The following is a 24,718-nucleotide window of genomic DNA, read 5'->3' on the forward strand; positions in this document are numbered from 1 at the left end:
AGCTCCTCTTCACCCCCCAGGCTTCCACAGCAGCACTCACAGCTCCTGGTGGCACCCCCTTGGAGGAGAAGTTCCCCTGATGTTTATTTGGGATTTCCCCCTCTGCTGCCTCAGCCCATCACTCCTTGAGGGGTTTAACCACACCACGATCCCATTAATGTTATTAATTAAGGACAGAATCCCCTGCTCTCAACATTTATGGCATCATCCTTCCTTTGTCTCAGGGCACGGGGCTGTGATGCCTTCCAGGGGCTCATCCCTGGCTTTTTCCAACACAGGGAATGGGCTCAGGGGGGTGACAACACCAGCATAACCCCAAAAAAACAGGAAAATCAGAAAAAACAGGACAATCAGGACCACCAGGACAATCAGAATCCACCCATCTGCTGGAGCTTCCTGACCTGCACATGTCATTGCATCAGCTCCTGTCACAGTGTCCACAATTCCTGCCTTTGGATGCTGCACCAATCGTTTTCCATCTCCCCAAGACCTTCTCAGCTTTGCAGGAATGATGCCTGAAGAGGTTTTTTTAGCTTTTTATATATTTTTCATCTATTTGTAGCATCGTAGCTTTTTAATATGTAGTTGTAGAGTTTCTAGTGATTTTCCTGCCCTTTCTCACGTTTTAGAACAATAAGCCAACCCTTCCTAACACATTCTTGAAATTCTGGTTGGTCTGATTTTAACAACAGGAATTTCTAACGAGGACATCTTGTTTTGCACCAGAATTTAAGAGATGTAACAAGACACAGAGCAACTCCAAGGGGCAGGCCCAAGGGTTGGTTGCTGGGGCAACTGGTCTCTTGTTGGATGTACCTGTTAGATGAACTAATTAATTAACCTGATAAAAATTGTAGAAATCCAATACCATGTGTGCATAGAAAGCTTTTGTTACAGAACTGCTTCTGGAAATATTATTTTTTTTTATTATTTGGAAAGATTTTGTCTTTTGATTCTGGCAGCAGGAGACTTCCCTGCCTCCCTCCCTCCCCAACACACGAGGCTCTGCCCAAGGATCCCACGGGTCAGGGGGATCAGCTCCCATTAAAATGACTCCACGCTCAGGCAGGAAAAGCTGGGAAAAACTCCTTACCAGATTAGTGAAGATATAGGTGTAATAGGCAGATGCCATCCCCAGTTCAGCTGCCTGTGAAGGAGAGGACAAAGAGATTAAACCAGAGCCTGACAATCTCCAATCTCCACCCCAGCAAGGCAGAGCCAGGGCCACATTTTGCTTTTTCAGGCTTATCTCTCCTTGCAGGAAGGGAGAGTGGGACACAGCAGCATGGCTGGACCTGGGAAATTAAAGTCTGAGGAAACAATTTTGCAGCAGGACTGAGCCTAGCTGAGGTCACCTGCCCATACCTGCCCTGACAAAGCACCTGCACAGAGGGGAATGACCCAGCTTCAGACCCCTGGGAGCATCCCTGCTCTCTCCACGGCATTCTGAGATGGAATTCAGGGATTCCTGCACCCATCCAAGGACAAACTCTAAGGAAATCACCTGTGGAAAGCTTTTGAACTCCCAGCAGAAAAGCTTTTGAACCCCTGACAGACCCCAATGGTCCACAATGGTTTGGAAAGGCGAGGTGGGTCCTGCAGCTCCAGTCCTGAGAGCTCCAGAAGCCCTTGGGATGAGGAATTCCACGATGTTTCAAGAGGAAAATGAGGATTTCTGCTTATTTTGTGTGTGGATGCTGCTTTGTTCCTGTTTTGGGACATAATGAGGGAAATGAGCAGCTGAGAGCTCCAGGCTTGTCCCTTCCACCACAAACACCATGATGGAGAGAGAAAGGCAGGAAAAGCTCTTGGGAGTTGCAGGAAAAGGACAATCAAGCCACTGGTGGCTTTCCAGTTTTATCAGTCAGATTTGGGCTCAAATCCCACAAATTAATGAGCATGGATGAGACCCAGTAACTCAGTTTGTTCTTCAGAACTGAGACAGGGCTGTGCTGGCCACAGAAATAGAAGAAAACAGGACAAAACTGTCCAGGGATGCAGAGAGAAGGACACAGAATTTTCCATGGGGATGATCTGTTCTAGAGATCACAGAGCAGATAACTGAGGCCCTTTCCCAAAATTCTCACTACACAAGGAGCTGGTTGTGGGAACAGATGCTCAGGAAAGTGGGGCATTAATCTGCAGATGCTCCTGGAAGCCTCTGTTCCACTGCCAAGCACAGCTGCTCTCAAATCAAGCCTCCAGACCCTGGCAAAGAGGTTTTCCCAGCAGCCCAGACCACACAGAGGAATGGGAGGCAAGGAGGGAAGGAGCAAAGGCAGCACCTCCTGCTGTGAGCTCCTTTTTATCCCTCCCAGGAGCTGTGATGACAGAAAGGAGGGAAGGAAAGAGAGAAAGAGGCGGCTGGGATTGCACCTCTCCCTTTTCCTGTCTTTTAGCTGTTCCTGTGCAAAACTGAGGCCACCACCACTGCTGTGCCCAGCCCTTGGCTGCACATTGTCACCCTGTCCCTCACCCAGGTGGCACAACAGACACAGCAAAGCCATTTGCTCCAAGGAGTCCCCAAACCCAGAGGAGGCCACCTCATTTTTCACCCCCTCCACAGCAAAACTTATCACCAATCCCCCCCTGCTCAGCCCTTCCTGGGGACAGTGACAATGCCAGCTCTCCCTGTGACCCACTCTGAGGTCAGGGTGTTTGGTTTCAAGGGCAGAAAATCAAGGTGAGCAGCAAAGCAGTGCCTCTCCCATCCATTCACCCGGCCCTGGCAGGTGGGAGCTGGGAATCTGGGAACCATCCATGTGTCTCCAGCCCATCTGTGGAGGGTGAGGGATGAGAAACTGTGAATTCCTGCTCTCCTGGGACAGACCCAGCAAACCCACAGAGCGATTTCCTGCTGTGGGACAGGACATGGATTCACCTGGTGCTCAGCACCAACCATCCCTGGCTCCCAATAAAATATTTTCCAGCCTCCCAAGGTGCAAGGAGTTGTCAGACCAGATGCTCTTGATTTATTTCCCTCCATTCCTACAGTCCTCTAGCTGGAAGAACTGGGTTTGACTGGGAAATTTTGGCAATTTCTGACATTTCTCAGGGGTGGCAGAAGGAGCTGGAGCTGGGCAGGGAGATGTGGGTGCCTGGAGAGAGCTGCTGGGAGCCTGTGGGAAGTCACTATAGCAACAGAGGAGGGGGACAGCCCTCAGCAGCCAGGCAGCAACAGGGGAAAAAGGGGAAAAAAACAACCAAATAAACCCCCCTGAGTAGACAACCCCAAAAATCCCCCAAACTGTCTATTTAGAAGTGAAAACTGCATGTAGTAGAATAAAAATCTTTTGGGGGGAGAGAGGACTGATAAAAACATCCCTGTTGGATGTCATCGGGGTAAACATGACACAGGCAAGGCCTTTGGATGACACATCCTGTAACAAAACAGGCAGGACAGTGTGGAAAGCCAGGGGGATCCCAGTGCTTGGATCCTGCCTCCCTTCAGGAATGTGCTTCTTGCTCCCTCCAGGATTGGGAAACTCTGCTCCATCTGGAGCCACTGCTCAGTTTTGAAGCAGGCTATCAAAACAAGTGCTAGAAACTGCAGCCAGAGACCATTTAAAAATAAACAGGATTAAAATAAAATCTCGGTTAATAAGACAATGAAAAGAAAAAGAAGGAAAAAGTTAGACACATAATGGGAAGGGGAAAAGGAGGCACAAGAGTCATTTCAGAGAGCTGAGCAGTCCTTCACAGCTCCTGGATGGCAACACCACTTGTGGAGAACAAAGCAAATCCCCTCAGAGCAATTCAACCATTACTTGCACAGATCCAGCCCTGGAAATTCCATCAGTGGCAATTCCCCTCTGGGCAGAGCCCATTCCCAGCACTGCTGTGGGAATTTTCACATTTCAATTGATGCCTTAAGTTTTAGCTTTCATATTTTTCAGGTTCTGTGCTGTTTAGTGTGTGGGTCTGGGTTCACATCAGGGGATGGTGAGCTCTGCACAGAGCAGGGAGACAAAACAATTCCTGCTCCAGCTGGGCACCAAGGACAAATGATCCAAATCTCAGCCCAGGAGCACAAACCCCGTGGGCTGGAGAGAGAAAAACAAGGATGGGACTGCAGGGGCTGCAGCTGGGATTGGACACTGAACTGCAATGTGCACATGGAGCAGAGCTGAGCCCAGGGAGAGACCCCGGCAGCGCTCGTGCATTTTGGGAACATTTGGGTTCATCTTGGGTTCATTTTGGGACCATTTGGGTTCATCTTGGGTTCATTTTGGGACCATTTTGGTTCATCTTGGGTGCAGCCCTGGCTGGGCTCTGGTGCTGCCCAAGGTGAATCCATTGAGGAGATCCTTTTAATAAATCCCTGCTTTATTCTTTAGCTCTGTCCGCCTCTGCTCTAGGCCAGCCTTTCAGGGCATCACAATATCCCACAAGAGCTGGCTGGGGGGAGCAGCAGCACTCCAAGGGACAGAGGAGGGATGCTCACTATTGATGCAAGGCAACCCCAATGTAGGAATAATGTGCTCTGACTCTAAATGGCTTCAGAAGGCTGAACAATTGCTTTGTTAAGCTACACTATATTATACTATATTACACTATATTAGAACTATACTAGAACTAAATCATACTAAAAAGATACTAAAGAAAAACCCGTGACTCTCTCTGACTGTCACAACACAGCTTTGACTAACTGGTCAATCAATACAAACAATCACCACCAGAGTTCAATTAACAAATCACTTTTGGTAAACAATCTCCATAACACATTCCTCATGTGCCAAGCAACAGGAGCAGCAAGTGAGATAAGAATTGTTTTCTCTTTGAGCTTTCTCACTGCCTTCCCCAGGAGAAATCCTTGGGCAAGTTGTGCCTGCTGCTCCCTGCGAATCTCACCTTCTGCAGGATGGTGTGGGACATGGAGGCGTTGGCATGGACGATGATGGTGGCTGTCTTGTCATCTCGGATCTCCTTGAGGAGCGGGGTGGGATCCCGGCTGTCGTCCAGCATCCGCACCGACAGCGTGTCCTTGGAGATGAGGAACTGCCGCAGCAGCTTCTCCAGGTTTAAAAGGCCTTTGGAGGAAAGAGAGGAAAAGGACAGATCCCTGTGAATCTGAGGCTTGGTTCTCCCATGGAACATCCATGGCAGGATCCATTCCTGAAGTTCTGGGTCTGGGCACTGCAAAGGAAAGGATTCGGTGCTTGGTCCAGCAGGGAATGAAAAATTATTGAGTTATTATTTTTCCAGTTATTCCAGCTGTTCCCCAGGAAAAGGGAGTGGAAGATAAGGATTTAGGGCTCCAGCAGGGAATGAGAAATATTGGAGTTATTCCAGCTGTTCCCCAGAAAAAGGGAGAGGAAAGGAAAGGCTTTGGGGCTCAATTCTGGGTCTAGCAGGGAATGAGAAAAAATGGAGCTATTCTATCTGCACCCCAGGAAAAAAAAAAAAAGTAGAAAGGATTTAGGACTCATTGCTTGGTCCAGCAGGGAAGGAGAAGTGATGGAGCTACTCCAGCTCTTCTGCAGGAAAATAAAGCGTCCCCAGACTCATCTTGGGAAGAGCTAAGACCTTCAATACAAGGTCCAGACAAGGTCTCCATTATCTCCTTGCTTGTGGGATTGTTCTGCTTACTGGAGGATTACTCTTCCTCCTCCCCCTTTGCATTTCCTGCTCCCAAATTAAGTGCTCAGGAAGGTGCAGCTTTTTCGGAGCTCTTGGAGCATTCTGATGGGTAGCTGCTCTCTTCCAGGGGGATGAGAAGCTCTGCTAAGAGCTGGAGGTCACTGCAAAAATACAACATTAAAAAATCGTGACAAAAATTAGGATGGGCACGTCAAGGGCTCCTTCCAGCACAGCTGCCTTGAAGCCTAATAAGATGTCAAAACTCCCACTGCAGATTTTGTTAGTCAAGAAAGCAGCTTTGATAGAGCCTCTCTTGTCTCCAGCTGCTGAGTTTCATCAAGAAATAACCTCCTGCCAAGTTTGATTGACCAGAGGAACCAGCAGATGGATTCATCAGCAAGACACAGACAGCACAGCCACACATCCCATCCCCTCAGGAAGACAACCCCAAAAGAGGGGGGAGACCTGAGCTGGAGAAACAGAACTATCAGCAGGATCACAGCCCAGCTGGCAGAGAGGCAAATTAACCCTCAAGTCAGAGTTTTACTCTTAACCTGACTTATTTTTGACTGCACGAATCCATTCATCCCCCAGCAGGTCAGGAGGCAGGGAAGGGTCACACTGGGTGGGATCAGCACTGGAGCTCTGCTCTCAAGCACTGCCAGCACTTCACCAGGTGACAAAGCAGTGCAGGAAAAGGGACACATCCACGACGAGGAGCCTCTCGTTCCCAGGGAGAGGTTTAAAGCACTCTGAGTTCACTCTGAGCTCCTGACAATGCTCTTGCCTCTCCCCTTTTCTCTAGGTACAGGTAGGAACACAGCAAGGAGTTATAAAAACAGCTGTGCCAGGATTTTTCTGGGTCACATCAGCTTCTTCTTCTTCCTCACCAGGCAGAGAACTCACTCTGCTTACAGCACACAAGGACCTCACCTGAACACCTCTTTTGTCTTCTAACCCAGGTAAACAGTAAATTTTACATAAGCCCTCCATTTGACCCCCGAGGATGTGGAAAGGTTTATTTTCACCTCATTCCACATCTGCAGGGGGCCAGAGAGGCTGCTGCAAATCACAGCCCTGACACTACCAAGTTTACTTGCAGCTCATCCCAGCGAACTCTGCTGCTCTCAAACCCAGGACAATTTTTCTAAAGCTCATCAGGCGCAGAGAGGAAGAAGTGGAACCAGGAGAAAAAAAAAAAATCATTTCATCTCCACCTTCAGCTCGAGGAAATTATCATTTCCAGCACGTTAGATCCTACCTGTAGCCTCATCCAGCCTCCTGCGTGCAGCTGCTCTTGCTGTGTGCAGGGAAGTCTCTATTGTGCAGAGATTCCCCTTTGTTTGATGCTGAGAGGATGTGAGACTCTTGCTGCTGCTGCTGCTGCTGCTGCCAGACTGGCACTTCAGAGGGATGTGAACCCCAGCAAAGGCTTGCAGACTCCTCCTGGCACCTTTGAAGTACCAAAGTGAGGACAGAGAGGCTGCACCAGGCACCTGCTGCTCGAACACTCCCATGGGGAGCTCTGAGAGAGGTTCAGGCTGGCCTGTGGCAAGTCCTGACCTTGATTATTTGATTTTTCCTTGTGCAAACATCCGGAGCTGGCAGAAGCAGCCCGACTCCTGAGCTCTCAGCAGCAGAACTGCTGCTGGGAAGGAGGAGAGGCAGGAGCTGGAGCTTTCCTGGAGTGCCACATCCCTGTTTAGTGCTCCTGCTGATGGAGGAGCTGCTCCTGGGAAGGAGAAGAGGCAGGAGCTGGAGCTTTTCTGGGGTGCTACATCCCTGTTTAGTGCTCTTGCTGATGGAGGAGCTGCTCCTGGGAAGGAGAAAAGGCAGGAGCTGGGGTTCTCCTGGAGTGCCAGATCCCTGTTTAATGCTCCTGCTGATGGAGGAGCTGCAGGGCTGCTGGTGGTTCCACTCCTGGACATGGATGGTTGGGAAGAGAACATTCCCATCATCCAGCTTTGCTTTTAATTCCAACACTGGTGCTTCAAACAGCTCCCTGGATGTTTGCATTTTTAACATGCAAATATTTTAACAATTTAATATTTTTAAAAAGGATCAAGGATGTGCACAAGGCCTTGGACCTCCATGCCCTGGTCTCCCTTCCCAAGCACTGGGTGTTATTCCCTCCCCTCTGGCAATCAGAGAAGCTCCTAAAAAGTCCATACACTCCTCTATTTGCCTTTTTGGGTTAAGATTTCTGTGGACCCACACAAAACCTTCCACAGCAGCTCCCAAACCAACTAATTCTTAAACATCACAGAGAAACTGAGAATTCTATCCACCAAACCCAGTCACACAAATCTCATTCTATTCATGGCATTACATTTTACATTCCCCAGGGCATTACATTTAGGCTGGCCCAAGTTCTTTGACTTTAGGGGTCATTTTCTGCTTCTGCCAGGAGAAATCAGAGGCAGTCCCCAGAGGAGGGATGTGACAGGATGAGTGTGACAGGGTAGGGCCCAGGGGTCCCATCACACAGCCTCGCACTTAAACCAAAGCAGCTCCAGCTTGCCCCTCCTGGGATCTAAATAATAACATCCCTCAAAACAGCATTTCCTCACTGATGAGCAGGCAGCTCTTATGCTCCCCTCAGCTGCCTCAAGGGAACCTTCCAAAAGCCTGAAATGCCTCCAGTTAGTTGTTTAAGGACTGTGCTTAGGAGCAGTGCATGTCCTAAGGGAAAATCAGGGTTTGTGCTCCTACATGAAGCTCAATTAAGCCTTGTCTGTGCTCTGTTTCAGTCAGGGCATGTTGGGCTTCAAGCCTGGCTCTGATCAGGTCCTTGCTGAGCACAGAGAGCTGGGAGGATGAAAGGCTCCTGTCCCACTGCTTCCCTGGGTCTGGGAAGGACTCAGCACATCCTAAATATTGAGTTATCCAGCAGCAGCAGCAGAGCGAAATAAATTGGATTGCTTCAGGTAAGAGGGTTTGATCCAGCTAAATAAAAATCATATTAATCATATTAACCCCGGTGGGAGACACCTGGCCCAGGAGCAGGGCAGGGGTGCAGAGCCCTGAGCCTCCTGCACGGCAGCTGAGAAAACCTAATTATCTTTGCTTCCCTTCTTGCTTAAGGTTAAGGTTAGACAATGAAAAATTCCAGCTCTGGGAGTGATGTGGGAGACCATTTGCATGATTTTAATTGCATCATTCTGAGCCAGGGCCTTTCCTGGGGTGGATGTGAGCACTGCTCACTGAGGGTGATTTACTGCCCGACCTCAGCCTGCTGCCCTGGGGGCACAGAAAGCAAAAAGGAGAGCTGAAAACACTCCAGTTCCTTGGGTCCCTGTGCAGGAATCTTCCATCAGCTGCTGCTGGGGAGTTTGCCCAGGGCTAACTGGGAATGGTGCTGGCCCAGTCAGAGAGCAGCATTGTTCTTCTAAGTTCTTCTAAGCCTTCTGATGTTTACATTCTTGTAACGAACTTTCTCACACAGTTTTATGTAAATAATCATTGTTTTACATTCTTTTCTGGAGGAGGAGGAATTTGATGGACTGTTGGTTTGTCCAGTGTCATTGGAGAGGTGGCACTGTCACCCTCCAACCCACTGTCACTTTTGAAAATCTGTAAATGTTGGGAGTCTGAAAATAAACTTCCCTTCTTTTTACCTTATGAGGTTCCAGAGTGCATGTTGTTTTATTTTGTGTCCTAGAGTGACACATTCCCAAAGCTGTCCCTGCACCCAGGGGCCTTTCCAAATCCCCTCCCAGGCTGCTGCAGCTGGCTGTGTGCCAGAGCTGCTGTGGCCACCCCAAATCTGCTGCAGGTGACCTCAGAAAGCACAGGACACACTTTGCTCTGGGATGCAGAGCCTGCTCCTGCCACAGCAGGAGCTCTGCAGGGATGGAAATGGCCCTGGGAAGGTGGAGATGGCCCTGCTGAGGGTGGAGATGGCCCTGCCAAGGTGGAGATCACCCTGTCAAGGTGGAGATGTCCCTGCTGAGATGGAAATGGCTCTGCTGAGATGGATATGTCTCTGACATGATGGATCTGTCTCTGATGAGATGGATCTGGCCCTGTCAATGTCGACATGGCCCTGCTGAACGTGGAGATGGCCCTGATGAGGGTGGGGATCACCATGTCAAGGTGGAGATGGCCCTGCTCAGGTGGAGATAGCTTTGCTGAGGAGGAGATGGCCCTGGTGAGGTGGATTTGGCCCTGCTCAGGTGGAGATGGGCCTGCAGAGATAGATATGGCCCTGCTCAGGTGGAGATCACCCTGCTGAGGGTGGAGATGGCTCTGCCAAGGTGGAGATGGCCCTGGCAAGGTGGAGATCACCATGTCAAGGTGGAGATGGCCCTGCAGAGATAGATATGGCCCTGCTGAGGGTGGAGATGGCCCTGCCAGGGTGGAGATAGCCCTGCTGAGGAGAAGATGGCCCTGGCAAGGTGGAGATGGCCCTGCTGAGATGTATCTCGCCCTGCTGAGGAGGATCTGACCCTGCTGAGGTGGAGATGGCGCTGATGAGGGTGGAGATCACCATGTCAAGGTGGATATGGCCCTGCCCAGGTGGATCTGGCCCTGCAGAGATAGATATGTCCCTGCTGAGGTGGATCTGGCCCTGCTCAGGTGGGAATGGCCCTGCAGAGATAGATATGTCCCTGCTGAGATGGATCTGGCCCTGCCCAGGTGGAGTTGGCCCTGCAGAGATAGATATGTCCCTGCTGAGGTGGATCTGGCCCTGCTCAGGTGCAAGGTCCACTCTCCAGATGCACAGTCACCAGCAGATGCGTGGCTGCAGAGCCAGCAGGGCGTGCACTGTGCTGACTGTTACTCAAATCCCGCTTTTAGGCCACAAACTGCACGTGGCTTTGGGCAAGCCACATTTCAAAGTGCTTTACTTGCCTAAAAATAATCTCCAGAAACAAGCCTACGCCTTTCTTAAATTTTTTTTTCCCTCATCCAAAGCCCATCTGTGGAATCAAAACGCTCTTCAGATGGTCAAACAGAAAGCAGGATAATCTCTACCCATCCCATTCCACCTCTGTAAAACTCCTCCATGGGGCACCAGGGTGGAGAAACTGGAGTGGAAAATGCTGCTCTGAGCAGAGACACGAGGAGATGGGACCTTCCCAGCAAGCACCAAACGAAGAGGAGATGAGGCAGGCAAAGCCAGCCTGGCCAAGACTTACATTCAGCTTTGGCACAGATGAGGCAGGCAGTGGTGCAGTTGAAGAAATTCAGGATTCCTGCCACGGCCACGCTGATGTCGGTGTTGCTGGGGTGCAGGTTGAGGGTGGTGAACCTCTGAAGCTGCAGCTTCAGGAACTCCTCCGGAGCCACTTTGAAGTGAGGAACCTGAGCGTGGGGAGGAGGAAAGAAAATATAATTAAAGAGGAAGTAGAAATGAAAACAAGTAAATCTGTGGTGAAGGGCCTGTGGTGTGAAGCACACAGCAGGCAGAAAGTGGAATATCCCAATAAAATTGCAGAAGCAGCACTGGAGTCAAGAGGGGAGGGTGGCACTCGTGCAGAGGCAGAGGAAAATAATTATCACAGCAACGAAAAGCCACGGGAAGGAGTGGAGCAGGAAGAGTCTTGCTGAGCCACTCAGAGAAAGGCATCGGGGACTGTGATTACAGCACAGGAAACCTTCCCTGTGAGTTCAACCTAATTAGCTGGGGCACTAATTGTGGCTGGGCCCAGCCTTCGCTGGGGAAGGATGCTGTGCAGGGACACAGGGATCATCCAGGGCCCCGAACCCAGCCCTGCCTGCTGCATGGAGGTGCCACCAGGTAATTAATTAGCAGAGATGAAGGCAAGAACAAGACGACCCCGCGCTGGCAAGGCTGGGCAGAGGAGGAACAGCTGCAGCAGCCAGAAGCTTTGGGCATTTCTGATCAACAGGAGGCCAGACAGGGTTGGAAACACCAGTGCTGGGCTTGTCATGGATGCAGCAGAGCAGCAGCTGGAGCAGGACGTGCTCCAGGGGGAATTTTGGGAGCTGAGGAGCCGCAGGGCTTGCTCGGAGGGAGCTCTGCTGCACATCCTGCAGACTGTAGCCACATTTCTCTTCACAGAGAAAAGCAAGGCACAGTTCTTCCCAAGAATATTGCTGGGTTTCACATTCTCCAAACCTCAGAGAAAGAAAAAACAATTCTTATTTGCTGTGCCTGTGCTGCGCCAAAGTAGAATGCAGTATGGAGATTGTTTACCCAGAGGGATGGTGTTTTGTTTCCTTGGCCCATCAGTGTGTGTGTGTGGGGACTGTCGGCTGACAGTCATGAGATGCTGTGCAGTTGGAGTTGAGTTGATGTCACCCTGATTTTTTAAGATTTTCTAAGCCTTCTGATGTTTACGTTCTTGTAATGAACTTTCTCTCACTCTTTATGTAATTAAATTATTGTTTTGTGTTCTTTTATGAAAGAAGAGAAATTTGTTGGACTGTTGGTTTGTCCAGTGTCATTGGAGAGGTGGCACTGTCACCCTCCAATCCACTGTCACTTTTGGAAACCTATAAATATTAGAATCAGAAATTAAAAGTACCTTTTTCACCTCGAAAGAGCAGCATGTCTGTGTCGTGTTATTTTGTGTCCTATAGCTACAAGTTGAGTGCTTGGCAGATTCAGTTTAGATGTAATGTAACATAGTGTAGCATAGTACAGAATAATCAAGTAATTAATTAATTATTTAATTATTAAATAAATAATAAAGTAGTAGTATAGAACAATAAAGAATAAAGTAATTCATTAAAGTAATTATTTAATTATTAGTTAAATAAGAAAGTAATAGTATAGAATAATAAAGTAATTAATTAGCCTCCTGATAAGATGGAGTCCTCCTCATCATTCCTCCCTGTAAAGGCTGCAGCAGACCATGGATGGCACGGCTGGGCAGACACACAGCCCGAGCCCAGACACTGCAGCCTCAGCCAGATAAAGAGAGGCAATCTTGTTTTTCTTCTGCCGGGTGAATTATTTTGGAAGAAGCAGAAGTCAGAGGAAGGGAAACATCTGCCACAGCTTTGTTAGCAGCGTGTCAGGTCCTCTCTGCCTCTGTTATTGGTCCTCCCGAAGCCATCAGCCCCTGCCTCCCACCTCTCCCCTCCTGGGAGAGCCTATTAGCAGCTCATGAAGGCTGCTTTATTGACAGCAGGAGCTGCTGGTTAGCAGAGGGGAAGTTAAGGAGTAATAAGCTGCTCTCTGCCTTGATTCCAGCCCGCAGCCCTCACCCAGGCAGGGAAGGGTGGATTCCCACAAGCAGAGCAGACAGGGCAGCTCCGGGCAGCATCCTGATCACTGCTGGGAGGGATCCAGACCAGCCTGGGACCCCGAGAGAGATGCAGGCACGGGGGAAGGAATCCACACAGCACATCAGGGCTGAGCACAGCCTGTTCAGCCCTGCCCTCATCCCCAGGAACCTTCCATCACCATCCTCTCCTGTCCAAGAGCTCTTCCCCAGCACAATTCCTGTTTCTGGACAGAGGAAAGGGATTCTTGTGCAGAAGGAATCTACATATCAGCTCCCAGAGCTGAGCACAGCCTGTTCAGCCCTGCCCTAAACCCCAGGAACCTTCCATCACCATCCTCTCCTTTCCAAGAGCTCTGCCCCAGCACAATTCCTGTTTCTCGACAGGTTAAAGGGATTCTTGTGTGGAAGGAATCCACACAGCACATCAGCTCCCAGAGCTGAGCACAGCCCTGCTCACCCCCTGCCTTCATCCCCAAGAATCTTTCTTCACCATCCTCCCCTTTCCAAGAGCTCTGCCTCAGTGCAATTCCTCTTTTTCGACAAGGGAAAGGGATTCTTGTGTGGAAGGAATCCACACAGCACATCAGGGCTGAGCACAGCCTGTTCACTCCCTGCCCTAAACCCCAGGAACCTTTCACCACCATCCTCTCCTGTCCAAGAGCTCTGCCCCAGCACAATTCCTGTTTCTGGACAGAGGAAAGGGATTCTTGTGTGGAAGGAATCCACACAGCACATCAGGGCTGAGCACAGCCTGTTCAGCCCTGCCCTCATCCCCAGGAACCTTTCACCACCATCCTCTCCTGTCCAAGAGCTCTGCCCCACTGCAATTCCCCTTTCTGGACAGGGAAAAGGGATTCTTTGGGCATGAGATGGGTGACACAGGGCAGGTTCATCCCCCAGAACATCAGTCCCTCCAGCTGGTGCTCGGTGCTTGCCTGGGGACTCTGCTCCCTTTCCCTGAGGGGTGGCTGCCGGCACAGGGGGCTCTGCTGATGCTCCTGGGACATAAATTTACAGGTTTACACCTCATGGAGAGAACCAAACACCTCAGGAGGGCACCAGCACTCATCTCTCCTTTCTGAAGAAAAAAAAAAAAAATCAGGAGCCTCAGAATGAATCTGAATTTCAGAGGGAAAACACTTGCAGAGTTACCTTTCCTGGGATGGAGCACACATCCAGGACATTTAGCAAGAGAAAACACAACAAAACACCCCCAGGAGACCCCTCCTGCTGCAGCCCCGTGCTGGAGGATCCCTTCCATCCCTCAGCAACAACAACCAGCACTCATTTGTGAATGCAAATCATTTACAGTGCTCAGTCCCAGCCTCCCCTGTTGGAAGGCTGGGCTCCAGAGAGAGCCACTAAATGGCTGAGAGATGTTATCTGCCTTTAAAGGGATGAACTATGAGAAGAGAACTCAATTTCTTCTCCAGAGTGCAGAGCCAGATCCGTGTAGGAAGGTTTGAGGCTTATAAAATATTAAATCCAGCACATAGCCGGGACACAGATAAAAAAAGGGCTTGAACTGATGGAACAGCAGTAAACATAAAGCTCCCCAAGAATGTGCACAAAGTCACAGCGGGAGATTTGGGTTGGCAGCCAGCAGGGTGAGCTTTGGGCTTTGCAGCCCTCAGTCAGTGGGGACGTGGTGATGAATGTGAGGAGAAAAAGGGGGTGCAGAGAGGAAAAGGGAGGCAGAAAGAGGCAGCAGAAAGAAAAGGAAGACATTTCAAAAGTCTGTGCATGAGGAGGAGAGGTGATCAACCACGCTGTCCACTCTGAGCACCACAGAGGAACTTCTCCACTTACCTCCTTCTCCCCACAGATGTTGCTGATAATGGAGCTGGAGGCTGGGCTGGAGGAGGGTCCCAGGACTCCCACCACGCCTTTGGGGAGAATCTGGCACACTGTGGGCAGCAGAGACAGGGAACAGAGGTCAGAATTCAGCCCAAATTCCAGCAGAGTGCTGCTCACCTCAATAAGGACACGGCCTCATCTCCTTCACACAACACCCCCTGTACCATTCCCAAAATTCCTTTATTCCCCCTGAAGCACTGTCACCCTGCCTGTGGCACTCCCCATCTTCCCCCAGCCTTTTAAAACCCCTCCTAAACTCTCCCCCAAACCCCAGAATCATCATCTCTGACCCCTTTCTGTCCTCTGGACATAAACATGAACTAAACTTTATGGAAGATGCTACACACAGCAGTGACCTGGCTTCAAAGCATCAAACAGACTTGTAGCAATTTCTCCCCTCATCTTTGCAGAGTTCAGTGGTAAAAACAAGGATTTCCTTGCTGGTTTTCATTTGTTTTGTGTTGTTTTCTTCCTGGCAGTAGTTAAATCTTCTGGCTCCCTGCCACCAAGGTTAGCAGAACCATAAAAAACACCTGAAAAACTGAAGTTAAATCTCTTCCTGGGTTAAACTGCAAGGTTTTTGGTTAATTTTTTTTTTTTTGGTCATTTTAATTCACAGCACAAATCCAGCTGAATTTCACTGCCAGGAGCAGCCCAGCTGGTGTCACCTCCCTGCTGCCATCCCCTGCATCACTCAGAACCCTTCCTGCAGAGCAGGAAAAACCTCCTGAACAGGAGGGGAGAGCCCCCCATGTCTCAATCCCTGAGCTCCAAAGCCTCCTGAGAGCTGCCCTGCCTCAGCATCCTCACACACTCGGCTTTTTCCCCAGACAAAACCACATTTGCTCAGCTGGAATCTTTCTGGAGGGCAGGAAGGAGACACCAAAAGGGAGAAAAGAGGCACCAAAATTCTTATGAGTTCTGCCCAGGGGAAGCTCACAACGTTTCTGTGTGTGAAAACCAAACCACTGCATCCCAAAGCTGAGATTTCAGCTCTCATCACTATCAAACCTGCCTCTTCCCCTGGCTTGCACCTCAGAGCAGCTCTTGTGAGGGCTGGGAAGAGTTACTTCAGCTGGAAAAATTCAAATTTGAACATGTTTTTTTTGGTAGTAAAGTGAATTGATCATCAAAACTGCTGAGCTACAGATCAGAGATGGGGTTTTAGTGACTTCGAATCTTTAAATCAAGGTTGGAAGTGGAATAAAAGCTCACTGTGCTTGGGGTGGTGTTAGAACAGCAAGTTTGGGGTTGAGGGTGGGGTTTGGAAAGTGAACATCTACAGTCTCAAGTTTTCCCAGAGAAACTGTGGCTGCCCCTGGATCTCTGGAAGTGCCCAAGGCTTGGAGAACCCTGGAGGTTGTCCCTGCCCGTGGCAGGAGGGGGCACAAAACGATCTTTAAGGTTCCTGCCAACCCAAACCATTCTGTGATCTCTGGCCTTAGACTCCTCCACAGCCTCATGACTGGAAAATGAGGCCCAAATCTCATTTAATTTGTCACTTTGGGGAATTGGTTTTGCTTCTCTTTTGAAGGAAAAACTCCTTATCCTCCCCAGTCTCTGCTGATTGCTCCAACTTCTTACAGAAAGTGCTCATGAAATGCAAACATCTCCTCTTGGGTTTTCCTTCCTTCTCAGCTCCCTCTCCCTCCAACAACTCAATCTCCTACGGAATGAGGGATATTTTTCTGCAGCATCTTCAAAGGAATCCAGGGCTGGCTTTTCCTCCGTGCTTAAAAAATTTACAGGCACTTAAACCTCTCCAGAAGATCCTTTTAAATAAGGAGCAGCAGCCTGAAAGCCTCGCCTGCTGCCTCAGCAGCACTCATCAGCTCTCCCTCTCAGCTCTGCCATTCAGCATCCGTGAGGCAGGAGCTGCTCCAAGCCCTCCCTCTTTCACAGGTCACCAGGACAAAATTCCTGGGGAAAATTTCGTTGTGCCATGCAGGGGAAAGTTTGGGGAGTGATTTTCTTCTGGTGCCTGCTAGCAGGAACAAAAAGTGGGTTAAGTAGCCATAGCAACAGGGTTGCAACAACTGGAGGAAGAAAAAGACCTGGCTTATCACTACCAGGGGGAAACATCCACAAAAATGAAGGAAAATGAATGGAAACAAAGTGGAGGTGCCTGAGGCAAAGGTTTTGACCACATTGGAAAGCTTCTCTTGTAACCCAAGCACATTCCCTGTTTCAGAGTGTTACCTGCTGCTGTCAGGTCTCCACAGGGAGAAAAGGCTCGACCTGGCTGCTGCCATGGGCAAACACACAAGCACTTGCAGGATGTGGAAATGTTGGTCCTGTATCCAAAATCCATCCAATAATCCCAGGGACTCTAACTATGGATAATTCCAGATCCCTGCCACACAAATCCCTTCATACTCCAACACCTGGGCACCCCAAAAGCTGTGGGCTGTGCAGGGCCCTTTGTGAGTGCTGCAGGCTCCAGCAGCTCCGAGTTTCTGCCCCAATTTTGATGTTATTTAGAACTCAGGGTCTCAAGAGTGCTGGAATTGAAGTGGCATCACTTTAGGAACCTCTTTACCACTGACCGTCCTGGATCAGGTGTGTGCTCAGGGCACAGGGACCCTCCTTTTGTACAGCAGGGCAGTGTCCAACCATTTCCATGAGTGTATTTGGGAATTAAACCCAGGTTTGGACACTTGGGACACAGCAAGATATTTTTTAAAGGAAGGCAGAACTGCAAATTTATTTTTGAACATGAAAAAGCAAAACAAACGAGGAGCTCTTGGTGATAAATGTATGCACATCCCCTCAGACATGGCCAGAGTGGCTTTCACTTCCTGAGACCCCAGGAAAACATTTCCATGAATCCTGCCCTGTTCAAAGCAGGGCTGGAAGGTCCCTCCAGAGAGAGGATCCACCCCTGGGGCAGAATCATCTCATTCAGGGCACACAGACACCTGAGCAGGCTTTCAAACAGAATGCACAGAAGATTCCTGGTTATAATTCAAAATAAAGCAGCAGGGAAAGAGTGGAAACACCTCAGGAGGTCCCTGATTGCAAAACACAGCCAAGATCTCCAGGGACAGGGACTGGTCACGGGATTCTCGGAGAGAAAACACCAAGTGCTTAAAGAAAAGGGGTTCTAGAGATGCTCCTGAAGCATCCCTTGTGCTTCCTGACAGGAACCTGCCACCAGAGAGGTCTGGAAAGGTTGGGGATGCCCTAGAAGTGTCCAAGGCCAGGTTTGACTTTTTTTTTGGAGCAAGCTGGGATAGTGGAAAATGTCCCTGCTCATGGCAAGGCATGGAACAAAATGATCCTTAAGGTCCCTTCCAACCCCAGCCATTCCACGATTCCCTGATAACCAGAGCAGGCTGAAATCCCCCAAAACAGTGGGACAGGTAAAAAACAACACATTGGGCCCAACACCACAGAAAGGACCCTTTGGAAGGGCACTTTGAAATATCCATTGTGTGGATCAATCAAAATCTCCAATTCTCCAGCTGCTGCCTGACCTGCCCTGGATTTCTTATTCTTATTTTTGAGAATCTTGAAAACTTCCCTGAAGGTCAAGAAGGGAAGGGAAAGGGAAAGGGAAAGGGAAAGGGAAAGGGAAAGGGAAAGGGAAAGGGAAAGGGAAAGGGAAAGGGAAAGGGAAAGGGAAAGGGAAAGGGAAAGGGAAAGGGAAAGGGAAAGGGACCCAAAATAACAACAGCAGAACTCTTTCACCTACTCAGCTGTGATTGAATTTGAATTTTGGGAGCAAATACAGGAGAAAAGAGAAAAAGTGCAGGTTTTGGAAAGAAAGGAATTCAGATGGAGAGCTGGATCCAGGCTGGAAGTGGCAGCAGCAGTTCCAGAACCCAAATCAAATTCCAGAAGAGTTTCCAGCCTCCCTGTGGCATTGAGGAAACCAACATGTGCTTATTTTGGGAGACTGGTTACTTTAACTGGATTCACAACAAAGAGGAGCTTAGAAGGCTGAGGAGGCCAGAGGGGACAGGGTGACAAGCAGGGAAATCTGTCCTGCCCCGACATCAAAAGGAACAAGGTGGTTTAGATAAAGACATGATTAAACAAGTCACTTTGGAGCTGCACAAAAGGAGCTGGAACATCAAACACAAAGAGAGAACAGGTTTTCCTTGAAACAGCACAAAAAATAAAGGCTCTGCTCACAACTTCCATTGAAACCTCCTTAAAATCACACAGGAACAGCCAAAGTTTGTGTTCATTCATAAGGATTGAATAGAAAACCAGGCATGATTTGACTGGGATTTTAGCTGCTGGACCAGCTCAGATTTTGAGGCTCTCTTACATTAAAGCATCTGAGTCAGTCAGAAGGGATAATGGGAGAAAAACAGCTCCAGAAAAAACCTTTAAAATATAATGCAAGATAATTAATATAATATAATATAATATAATATAATATAATATAATATAATATAATATAAATAATAATAATCTATAAAATATATAATAATAATATAAAAATTAATACAAAATATAAAAAATAAAATAAAATAACCCTGCCTCCCCAAATAAAACCCCTTACTCCCCAAAATTCTTCCTTTTCCTCTATATGGAGTATGTGGTGTAATCCCAGCACTCCCAGATCTGACAGCTAAACATGGAGCTGTGATATTTAAGAGTGAATCAAAGAGTGTGAAATGTGAGAACAGTATTAAACAGCTGTAAACAGCTCTGCAGTCACAGGTTAAAACATCTCAACAGTTTTTATTAATATTGTGTGTCATAACAAAAACCAGCAACGTATTGAAGCATTTGAAAGCCATGAAAGCCTTGAAATTTAAGTTCAGGAATCTGATTTTCCTCTGCCACCAGGATAAATCAAGAATAACATCAGTGACATTAATAGCAGAGCTATACAGAATTCAGATTATTCCTTTCCTAAGAAAAGCTTCCAGACATTTTTTCCCTCTGAAGAAAAGGCAAATAACACACTGCAAAATTCACCAAAATCAAGCCAATTTGCTGCAATTTCTACTCGAAAAATCCAAGTAAAGAAACAAAGAAAATCACCTCAAGGTGAAAACTGGAAATGGGAGATGTCTCTTCCTCACTTGCCCTGTTTCCAATTTCTCTCCAAACACAACATTTGCTGAAACCAACAATTTCTTGCATAATATTTCATTCTCAGCCAATTAATATTCCTCTGCTGGAGAAACCTTCCAGGAGAAGAATTCCTGAGCAGTGTCACAGGCTGAAAACAAGGCAGAAATCCCTCTGGTGATCCTTACAGCAGCTCTGGGGTCACTGCAATCAAGTCTGTTCCCCAAACAGAGCTGCGGGCCAGGAATGCTGCTGCAAGCAGGATATTGATGAGGAAGGATCAAAATTGGGCTAAAAATGCCACTTTTGGATACTCAGAGAAGTTGTGGCTGCCTCTGGATCCCTGGAAGTGTCCAAGGACAGCTTGGGACAGAGCTGGAAGAGCTTAAACTCCCTCCCAACCTATTTCAGTCTGGGATTCTGGGATTCCATGGCAATTCCCATTCCTTCTGCAAGATCTGGCCAGCTAAATTGGATCTTAATTGGTCTGGCCAGAGAAATTGACTCTTAATTGGTCTGCCCAGCTAAATTGGATCTGCCCTAATGCTGTGCCAAGTTAGGGGACAAGAGGGGAGAAAAGAGATGGGGAAGAGCAGGAAAATGTTTAAAAATGGAGGGAACAAAGCAGTGGAGAAGGGCTGGGTCCCTGAGCTGGGCTCAGTGGTGACAGGACCTATAAATAGAGCCCAGGTTCCTGCTGAGATCTCTTTATTAACTGCACACTTCTATAAATAGTGCCAACGCTGGTGCAGGAAATGAAGGAGCGATGTGCTGATGGCACAGCCCCACGGAGCTGCTCTGCCAGCTCACCTGGAGATCCCTGGGCAGAAAAGCCACCAGAACTCCAGGAAAAACTGGCCTGCCCCAAAGCACAACACCCTGCCACTCTTTTTGGGGACAGCCTGCAGATCACACAGTCATGGAATGCAGAATCATTACGAAATGAGTGTAAAATCTCTATTATTTCAAATTATTCCTCCAGCTTTCTTGAGCTAACTGGTAATAAAAAATTATAGCCCTCCTTGAACTCTAAAGGTCGGCTTAAAAATGAGTTTAAAAAGAGGATTTCCTATTCCAAAGGGTTTTCCCTCTTACAGGGAAAAAACTACCAGAGACCTTCAGGGTTCCTTTCAAACTGTGGGACAGTGACCATCAATTTCTTTTTTATTTACCAGCACAGAGCTGACATATTGGGCACCCAGAAGAACCACCCTAATAAAGTACAGCTTCATCCAGGGATTTGGAAGTGACGTGGGAAATCTGCTGCTCTTTGGAAATTAGCTCTTCTTCATCCTCATGATTTCAAACATCACTTGAGAAACTTCGCTTGGTGTAAATAAATCTGCTGCCAATCTCAAGCTCCAGGAAGAGCTGTTATGTTTGCTGACACACAGGATTCCACAGGGTTTTAAAAACAACTTAATTGCGCCCAACTTGCCCGAGAGTCACTTGTTTGCTCAACATTAAGCTCTTGACAAAGGATCAGCATTACCCCTGTTTATTGACAAGAAGATTAAAGGAAATTATTTGTCCCAAGCCACTGAGTGGTGACAAAGCTTACTGGGGGCAGGGATCCTCTCAGTCCATGCCTGAGCCTGCACCAGCACATTCCATTCACCTCGAATGAAAACTGCTCTGTGCAAGAAGCAGAGATGGGTTTTTCTCTCTGTTCCCCTTTGACTGCCACAAAATCACAAGTTCAGAGTGCCAGATGGCTCCTGGGAGGAGAGCTGGGCTCTCTGGTGATGCCTCAGGTTTGAGCTTTTCTATTTTTCAGGTTCTGTGCTGCTTTAGTGTGTGGGTCTGGGTTGACATCAGGGGATGGTGAGCTCTGCACAGAGCAGGGAGACAAAACAATTCCTGCTCCAGCTGGGCACCAAGGACAAATGATCCAAATCTCAGCCCAGGAGCACAAACCCCGTGGGCTGGAGAGAGAAAAACAAGCAGGATGGGAGTGCAGGGGCTGCAGCTGGGATTGGACACTGAACTGCAATGTGCACATGGAGCAGAGCTGAGCCCAGGGAGAGACCCCGGGAGTGCTCGTGCATTTTGGGGCCATTTGGGTTCATCTCGGGTTCCTTTTGGGACCATTTGGGTTCATCTTGGGTTCCTTTTGTGACCATTTTGGTTCACCTTGGGTTCCTTTTGTGACCCTTTTGGTTCACCTTGGGTTCCTTTTGTGACCCTTTTGGTTCATCTTGGGTCCATTTTGGGACCATTTGGGTTCATCTTGGGTGCAGCCCTGGCTGGGCTCTTGTGCTGCCCAAGGTGCATGCATGGAGGAGATCCTTTTAATAAATCCCTGCTTTATTCTTTAACTCCTCCAGCCTCTGCTCCAGGCCAGCCTTCCCAAGGCATCCCTGGGGTGGTACTCACTGGTCTCTGCTGTCTCGTACTCGCTGTCCCTCAGCAGCTCGAAGATGTCCACCTCCACCCTGGCCTTGCCCGCCCGCTCGGGCGCGCGGTTGATGCGGTTCTTGGCCAGGGTGATGGAGAGCCTCTCCCCTCTGCTGCACTCCATGGGGTCATCCAGGATGGCAGCTGTGGGGGGAAAAGTTGTAGGCATGGGTTAGGTTTGGGGTCTCCACTCCCCTCCCCGTCCCCATGATGCCTCAAGGTTTAACTTTCATGTTTTCCACATTCTGTATTGCATTTATAACTCTGAACTTCATATCAAGTGTCAGCAGCTCTCCTCACAGCTCAGTCCCACAGAACAATCCTTTTCCAGCCCCAGAACCGCTGCAGCTTCAGCCCAAAAAGTGCAAACAACAGGGAATGGAGGAGAGCAACCTGGGAGGATGGGAGTGCATCACCTGGAGCTGGAACTGGACAATGAACCCAATATGGAAATGGACCAAAACTTATAAAAGTGTGAAAACTCATGACCCAGGATCCATCTGGGGTGTAGCCTTGGCCAGGCTCCTGTACTGCCCAAGGTGTGTCCTTTGAAAGCCTTTTCATAAATCCCTGCTTTATTCCTTTAACTCTGCCCAGCCTCTGTTGCAGGTGGCCTCTCCAGGCATCACCCACACTCCTGATCCCTGCAGGAGCTCTGTTTGTGCTCCTGTCACCACCAGAGCTGGCACATCCCCCTTCCCACACGTGGCCTTTCCCGCTGCTTCTCCCACTCCCCAGGTCCTGCCAGACAGGTGGGTGGTGAAATCTCTGCAGAGAAATCTCTGTTTTACCTGCTGGAATGCCACAGCACAGCCACCCACGCTGCCAGGCTCCCAGCACCCGCTGCCACGCAGGCTGGCTGCTCCCAGGGAGGCACATCCAGCTGCCCAACCCTACAAACCCACATCCAGGCTCTGCCTCACACCCTAACAAAGGCAGGATGTCCCCAAAAACCCTGAGATGGTTCCTTTGTGGGAGCATTGATAGGCTGCTGAGGGGCTGGAATATTTCAGGAAGAACGTGGGCAGCCCTGGGTGGGGAGGGACAAATATTTTTCAAACAGAATGCTCCTGGCTCTTGAACTCAGCTGCTGGGGCTGCCCACTCAGATCTGCGGCAGGCAGAGGGAGGTGGGGAGGGGTTTCACCTTTGTTTTCTGGAGGGAAGGCAAAAAGGATCCAGGGGTGGAGCATTCAGGCCAGAATTCCATGAGGAGCTGGCACCTCAGTGGGTTTGTCCTTGCTGACAGGAGGTGCCCCCCAGAACGCAGCTTTTCCATTTCATCGGGGGGAAATCAGCACTGCTGTTTGCTCTGTGCATCAAAAAAATGCCAATTCTTATCTTTCCTCCCCAAAATAGCCCTCCACAGGGAGAGGGGAAGGGAGGGAGGGAGGGAGGGAGGGAGGGAGGGAGGGAGGGAAGGAAGGAAGGAAGGAAGGAAGGAAGGAAGGAAGGAAGGAAGGAAGGAAGGAAGGAAGGAAGGAAGGAAGGAAGGAAGGAAGGAAGGAAGGAAGGAAGGAAGGAAGGAAGGAAGGAAGGAAGGAAGGAAGGAAGGAAGGAAGGAAGGAAGGAAGGAAGGAAGGAAGGAAGGGAGGAGGGAGGGAGGGAGGGAGGGAGGGAGGGAGGGAGGGAGGGAGGGAGGGAGGGAGGGAGGGAGGGAGGGAGGAAGGAAGGAAGGAAGGAAGGAAGGAAGGAAGGAAGGAAGGAAGGAAGGAAGGAAGGAAGGAAGGAAGGAAGGAAGGAAGGAAGGAAGGAAGGAAGGAAGGAAGGAAGGAAGGAAGGAAGGAAGGAAGGAAGGAAGGAAGGAAGGAAGGAAGGAAGGAAGGAAGGAAGGAAGGAAGGAAGGAAGGAAGGAAGGAAGGAAGGAAGGAAGGAAGGAAGGAAGGAAGGAAGGAAGGAAGGAAGGAAGGAAGGAAGGAAGGAAGGAAGGAAGGAAGGAAGGAAGGAAGGAAGGAAGGAAGGAAGGAAGGAAGGAAGGAAGGAAGGAAGGAAGGAAGGAAATCCTTGTGCTGCAGTTTGGGGTTGGTTTTTTTTGGTAGGGAAGAGCATAAATGAGCTGGGAAGTGAAATAAAGCCCATCAGGGAGATACCCTGAGCAAGGCACAAAGGACACAGATTTGGAAGGCACAGGGATGCTGAGCTGGAGGTGGGACTGAGGGACCCACAGAGGGATCTGGGCTGTGCCTCAAGGTCCTCGTTGCTCCCATCACCCTTCACTGCCACCAGGGAGCCCCAGCACAGCCCAGACCCCCTGGCTGGAGCCCAGGCTCCTTTTCTTTGCTTTTCCTGCCCCTAAGACTTTGGCCCAGCCCCAAAACTCAAAGCACAGCCTGATTTCAACCCCCACCTCTCAGGGCTCTTTTCCCACACCAGCCTGATTTACTTCATATCCTGAAAATACTCACCAATTCCTTCTTTTCCTATCTTTTCCCAGTTTTATGAGTTAAATACTCAACAAGTCCTTCTTTTCCTATCTTTTCCCAGTTTTATGAGTTAAATTGAGTTTATTTTAATCTCATTATGCCACAAAAAGGGTTGTGGATTCCTCCAAGGCCAGGAGCAGGGGTTTTAGGATATTATCATGGCTGATGACTTCTTTTAATTAGAACAAAGCTGGGAGAAAAATTTGCCACAAACTCCACTTTTCCAGGAGAG

The 24,718-nt window shown here is 49.0% G+C and overlaps 1 protein-coding gene across 1 annotated transcript in view; it reads right to left on the reverse strand.

Annotated features, from left to right (window-relative positions):
- Positions 1-24,718, reverse strand: part of GRIK4 (glutamate ionotropic receptor kainate type subunit 4) — a 190,203-nt gene that overhangs the window by 51,038 nt on the left and 114,447 nt on the right. The window contains exons 3-7 of the mRNA XM_064397624.1: positions 22,044-22,208; positions 14,589-14,686; positions 10,722-10,887; positions 4,852-5,030; positions 1,094-1,147 (exon numbers count right to left, since the gene is read on the reverse strand). Of these exons, the coding sequence (XP_064253694.1) occupies positions 1,094-1,147; positions 4,852-5,030; positions 10,722-10,887; positions 14,589-14,686; positions 22,044-22,208 (662 nt within the window). The remainder of the gene's footprint in view (positions 1-1,093; positions 1,148-4,851; positions 5,031-10,721; positions 10,888-14,588; positions 14,687-22,043; positions 22,209-24,718) is intronic.

Source organism: Passer domesticus, chromosome 23 (assembly GCF_036417665.1).
Source record: "Passer domesticus isolate bPasDom1 chromosome 23, bPasDom1.hap1, whole genome shotgun sequence".
NCBI classification, from domain to species: Eukaryota; Metazoa; Chordata; class Aves; order Passeriformes; family Passeridae; genus Passer; species Passer domesticus.